This window comes from Seriola dumerili, unplaced genomic scaffold, assembly GCF_002260705.1.
Source record: "Seriola dumerili isolate Sdu_G_001 unplaced genomic scaffold, Sdu_1.0 BDQW01000040.1, whole genome shotgun sequence".
Lineage (NCBI taxonomy): Eukaryota > Metazoa > Chordata > Actinopteri > Carangiformes > Carangidae > Seriola > Seriola dumerili.
In genome coordinates this window covers 2,040,582-2,046,994 of record NW_019174295.1, presented here as the reverse complement: position 1 = coordinate 2,046,994, position 6,413 = coordinate 2,040,582, and the positions used below count along the sequence as shown (strand labels likewise).

General features: G+C 42.8%; 1 protein-coding gene across 1 annotated transcript; it reads right to left on the bottom strand.

Moving 5' to 3' along the window:
• Positions 1-538: 538 nt before the first annotated feature.
• Positions 539-6,086, bottom strand: LOC111217153 (ras-related protein Rab-38-like). The gene is made up of 3 exons (XM_022738894.1): positions 5,795-6,086; positions 3,531-3,808; positions 539-1,394 (listed from the first exon to the last, which is right to left on the bottom strand). Exons 1-3 carry the CDS (start codon positions 6,021-6,023, stop codon positions 1,245-1,247), a joined length of 657 nt encoding a protein of 218 aa, XP_022594615.1. The 5' UTR covers positions 6,024-6,086; the 3' UTR covers positions 539-1,244.
• Between the last annotated feature and the right edge of the window lie 327 nt (positions 6,087-6,413).

Genomic DNA, 6,413 nt, shown 5'->3' with positions numbered 1-6,413 from the left:
TGTGTGTGTGTGTGTGTGTGTGTGTGTGTGTGTGTGTGTGTGTGTGGTTGCGAATACAGCGAGAAATAGCTCCACACAGATGTTAGAGGATGCCCATGAAAAAAGAAAAAAAGAAAAAAAAAAAAAGAAGAAGACTTGATGTAGTTACCATGGATACTGAGGGTTAGACTTTGGCAACTGAACTCATGAGCGTGTCCAGTTTAGAACCAGACAATCAAAACAATTTTTCCTCTAGTGAAGAAAAATAACACGCACACGCACACGCACACACACACACACACACACGCACACACAATTAATTCGTTCTGAAATCACTGTGGTCAGATGTTACAGCCAAAGAACACCCGCTCCCCTCCATGATATACTGAACTGACCCGTTACACTACACAAGCTCCAGGATGGTTGTGTGTTAAACTCTTCCTTTCTTTGCAGCTGACTTCCCCGACCAAGTTGTTGCTATAGATACAAAAGTGTTGTTACTTAAACTGCCTGATTAAACAAGGCTTACACAATAGTCAGTTGGAGGAAGGATTTTTTTTTTTAAGCAACACAACATAATACAATAAGCAGCATTTCACACATATAAGCATATGGGAAATAACTTAAGATCATTAAAAACAACGTATGTGCAAAATTCACATAATTACACAATGTACTGTAGGATCAATACTACCTTCTTTGGCTCTCACGGAGTAACATTACAGGAAGCCTGCATGTCTCCCACACTGTTCCTTTTTAAACAGGTTTATGTGAAGGTTAATGGAGGGAGGACAACAACACAGTCACACTTTCTTGAAACAGTGATGAACATATATGAGTTGAGCAAGACCCCTGCTTTAGATGTGTTGCATCAACCACGCTGGGAGTATTTTCTCCTTTTGTTCAGTTTTGTCAGGGAGTGAACCAGACAGCTAACAAGGAGCAGCTTCAAAAGTACGATACTTCAAATAATCTACTACATTGTGCCAAAGAGCATCGACATGAGTGTTATGCCAAACCGAAGTTATACTTGTTTCTCTGCCAAAGACTTTAAACTCACAGTATGACGAGTTACCAAAACTCTTTCTTAAATAAATGAGCAGCTTCTGAGTCCATGTAACTTCAGTTTGTAAATTGTTCAACTTGGGTTTGGACCGAAGAAGCCAAACTGTACCTTGGGTATTTATATTTCCGCGGAAGGCCGTGTGGTGCGCCTGTCCCTCTTTGTCCTACTGCCTCTCCATCCTGCTCTGTCCCTCCTTCCATCATTTGAAACAGCCAGAGCAGCTCATCTGCCTGTTGGAGTCGAGCTGCGGTGAGATGGTGTCCGGTACCACGGTTTTCAGGATGTCATTCTCTGTGGCCATGATGTGCTTGACCAGGAAGTTCGCAGCTTCACTGATGTTGAGATTGTCCTAAAGGAAAGAGATGAACAGCAGTTAGGCATGGCTGTATAATTTGACATTTGACTTTTGGATTGTTTATATTATCGCATTAGGGCAACGGTTGTAAAACATTTTTAATTTTCAATTTTCAATTTTATTTATTTGCACACAAAAAATATTACAAATATATTGAATATAGTTTTTTTTAAAGGAGAGAACGTGCCGGTGAGGTCAGAAACCCATCGAGGTCTTGAGTTAAACCTCACCTCACGTATAAATAAAAATTACATCGTACAAAGAGAGAAAGAAAGAAAAAAAGAACAGCATAAACACTATATATACATTATATTTAATAAATACAGTTGAAGCGATACAAATATTTAAATGAATCTATCAACCAGACACACAAAAAAAAGAAAAATACATTAACCAAATCACTATAAATTTACCCTAATTCCCATCTGAGAGTTTATTAAATACTACATCTATTCAATAAGTGTAAGGAGATCAGGTAAAGGAGTGCATTGTAAGTGCTAGTTATGCATGTTAGGGTGTTAGAGGTGTAAGGAGAGGAGATGCTCTCGGAAGAGATGAGTCTTGTTCCACCACCGGGGAACCACAGACGAGAACAGTCTGGACTACGATTGCCTCGTGTGCAGGGACAGCAATGTCAGACGACATTCCTTGGAGGAACACAGTGGCTGAGGAGGAGCATAAGCCTGTGTGACTGAGTTCAAGGAAATGGGTGCAGACCCAGAAGTCACCTTGCAGGCAAGCATCAGTGACTTGAATTTTGTTTGGAGGTAAAAATGAGCTGATAAAACAATTATCTCAGCTAAGAGTATAAAGCACACTTCCTGTTCATCAGTAGTTGACCAAAAGTACTTAATGTGTTTAAAACATCTTGCTCTAACTGCTACCAAAGAGGCGTCTGTATCTCTGTTTGCATATCCTACTCCTGACACTTCTGCCTCAAACCTGCACATTGTGACCTTTGATCCTCTCAGAATGCCGAGCCTCGATGGCACACTGTGCCAACACATTAGTGTCAACAGAGGACGTGTAAATGGAGACATTTGTAGAATTTATAGCTATGTGTAAATACAGGTGTGGAATAGTTTACATAAGGAGGGCAATTCAAATTGATTGGGCATCACAAAAATGAAACTACATGTTGTTTTACATTGATTCTTTGGGAAGTCCATCCTAACAGATACACACAGTCAAGATCCCAGCATGTATGTGAGTATACCATGTAGTGTATATCATAACTATGGGGAAATATGTGATGCACTAAACACCTAGGAATTTCCATTTCATGTACTACTATTATAAGAAAACACGACATCTTGGATTTTATTACTTCAATTAGTGAAACTGTGACAAAGAATGTAAACAGATACAAAATATATATGTGACGTGGTCAAACTGTTAACAATCCTCTAATACTTTTAACTTTTCACTCCACCACCTTTGTTCTGACCCTGCTTTGTAAATTGATCTCGCTGAGCCACTTTCCACGAGGATATGAAATTCCAGTTCTCTCTGTGGGGATGTTTTTCACTGACTGAAGTGACCTGAGTGGGAGAGGACCTCCACTCAGCGTGTCAGCCGCTCGCAGCTAAGGCCCTGCAATCTGGACCTTTCACTGTCATCATGTGCTGATTAAAGTTAATACCTCAACGTTTTGGGAAATGCGCTCATCCGCATTCTTGCTGAGAGTTATACAGTATGTGAGGATTGAAATACCATCCTCATGTCTGCGTGTTAAATATGAAGCTACAGCCGGCAGCTGGTTGGCTTAGCTTAGCTTGACAACTGGAGACAGGGAGAATAGGCTACGCCAAGAAATAGTCCCACACATAACCGCCTGTGAAGCCACGAGTTTTCATTTTTACACTTTGTTTTTTTGTACTGATTTGATAATTAAAATATGATTTGTTAATTAGTAACATTTAGAGATGCTGGTATGTTACCTTCAGACAGAGCCAAGCTAGCTGTTTCCCTCTGTTTCCAGTCTTCACACTAAGCATTTCTTGGCTCCAGCTTTACATTGATCGATCCTGTTATCTAATTCTCAGTGACAACTCATTGCCAGGACAGGCAGGAATACATTTACATTTACACCCTGCAAATGACTGGTACACCAAAATACTGTTGTCTCACCTTAGCTGAGGTCTCGAACCACCCGACGAAGCCGTGGTCCTTGCAGAACTGGTCCATTTTGATGCCATTGTTGGTCAGCTCCCTGCCTTGGTCACACTTGTTCGCCAGCAGCACAGTGGCAATGCTCTGTCCATTAGCCAGCATCAGTTTGGAGTCCAGGTCCTCTTTCCACTTGACGACGGCCTCGAAGGTCGTGGGCCGGGTCACGTCGAACACTATGACGGCTCCCATGGCTTCACGGTAATACACTCGTGTCATGTTTCCAAAACGTTCCTGACCTGTGATTGAACACACACACACACACACACACACACACACACACACACACACACACACACACACACACACACACACACACACACACACACAGGGGGAGCTTTTATTCATCAGCGTGGCAGCTCTGTTGTTCCCATTCTTCAGTTTGATGAGAGATTCTCATTGTTTTTCCCACATTTTTGCAGCAAAACAGCTAATGCAGCTGGCATTGAGACAGCAGTTATCAGGGCCTACATTCCCATGAAACAGCACATTCCTGCGGTCTTACTGTCACGTTGCACCTCACCAGACGGTCAATGCAAGTGCTTGTTCCTGCTTATAACAGGCCTACTTGAATTAAATCTGCATTGTGCCAAAACTGCAATGAAAATGAACTAAAGTACATACAATACTGTCTATACAAAATATCTCAGAGGATATAAGCACGTGAAATGTCTGTGTGCAGGTATGCGTGTGTGTGTGTGTGTCTATCCACGCTTGTGCATTGTGCAGGGAATGGAAATTAGGTGCTTGAGGAGCAGGTTGTCAACATGAGAGTCCCCCGGGGTTGTGTGCTCTGTTGTCTAATGTGAAGACTTGTTAGTCCAAGACCGAGCATGTGGGTGTGTGCATCTTGCTTGTTTTACATACCATGCCCTCTCAGGAGAAAAGTTCACGTGGCTGATAAACATTAATTTATGAGAGTCCACTTTTGGCTTCACTGGATGTAAAGAACTTTGGAGAGAACAGAAGGCTGCGACTTGCCCCATGAGTTAAGAGGAAATGGAAAGTCTGACACTGCATGGATTCAGAAGAACTTCTCCTTTTCATGCCGGAGAGGGTATGAACAATTTTCATTAATCACAACAAATCCTCATCTGCAGTGGTGTGACAGCAGTCTGAGACAGACACAGACGTCACACGTCACCTGACCCACTGTCATTCAATAATCGGATTGTGCAATTTACACGACTTTAAAGTACAACATTTACCACTCCATAAATTATAACAAATGCACAGTCCCTGCTTAGTTTATCCCCACTCCTCCCTATGATCAATTTCAAGCAGGTAGATTTGACTAAATCAGATGTAACTTGTAATTTAATTTGCTGGATCCAAATTAACCACTTAAAGCATGTGCCTGCATGTGTGTGTGTGGTTGTGTGTGTGTATGTCTCACTTAAGTCAATTTTGGGGCTAAATTTCAGACTAAAGACCAGTTAATACGGGACGGCTTGTCCAATTGGGGACAAAAGCCTTGATTTGGGTCAGTTGTCAAGGTTAGGGGAAGGGTTATTGTTAGTGTATGGAAAGTAGTGCGTAGGGTTAGGGTAAGTCTCTCGGAAATTAACGTAAGTCTATGCAATTTCCAAAAGTGACAAAAGTAAACATGTGTGTGTGTGTGTGTGTGTGTGTGTGTGTGTGTGTGTGTGTGTGTGTGTGCGCGTGTTTGTGTGTATGAGCGAGTAATGATGTTTTATTTTTTCATTTAATCTAAATGACACTCCTGTGACTGGCCTTAAAATCTGCCTCACATGGGCCTCATCACATGATGCAGCACCATACCTTGAATGAATGACTGAATGACAGTGTGCTCATCTTCCCTCAGCAACAATTAGTGTGTGTGTGTGTGTGTGTGTGTGTGTGTTTGAGTGCGAGAGAGAGAGAGAAAGAGAGAGAGTGAGAGCTCTCCACAGTGACAGTGCATCTTTAAGTTGTGAATGTTTCATAACTTTACAACAGTCATGCCTCAATGTCAGTTTGAAGATAAGCACTATCTCCCCAAATTATCAACTTTTCAGGAACTAACACAGTCTTGCTAAACAACACTTTTTTCAGCTATGCTTTGAAAATGTTCCTTAGTTCTTACACATTTAAAACATGAAACTAAAATTTAAGCTATGAATGTTGTGAAGTACAGATGCATTACCAATCAGTAAGACAGCAGGAGATGACACCCTATGCACCCGGCAAAAAACTGACATTAAACACATTCCTCTCTGTCCCACCTGCAATGTCCCACAGCTGAAGCCGGACAGTCTCAGAGTCCCAGTTCAACACCTTCAGGGCGAAGTCGACTCCGATGGTTGCCCGGTAGTTGTTGGAGTAAGTCTGGTGGACGTAGCGCCTGATGATGGAGGTCTTCCCGACCCCCAGGTCGCCGATAACCAGCACTTTGTACAGGTGCTCCTTCCGGAGGCTCTGCATGCCGTTGGACTGTGATGGGTGATTGGTCATTTCACCTGTCGGGATCTCAGACACCCTAACTGTCACTAACTTCGCCTCGGTGAGAATGAGTGCGGACTGAGGCTTCGACCCCAGAGTGTCTCCCTCTGTCTCCGCACGGATTTCGGAGCCGCCCTCCCAGTGTGTGTGTGTGTGTGTGTGTGTGTGTGTGTGTGTGTATGTGTGTGTGTTTGTGTGAGAGATCTGCTCAGGGGCTGTGCTCGGGAACTTGTGACCTCGCCTCGCCACCCATGAGCAGTGCGCACGCTTTATTGGAGACGCTACACTGTAAAGTAGTTCCTGTCAGGAGGGTTTCTGAGTCTCTGGTGTCACATTATGTAACTCTTGTCATACTTTAACCCTCTCTATAGCACGAAACAGCCCGTGTTACCTAAAATAAAG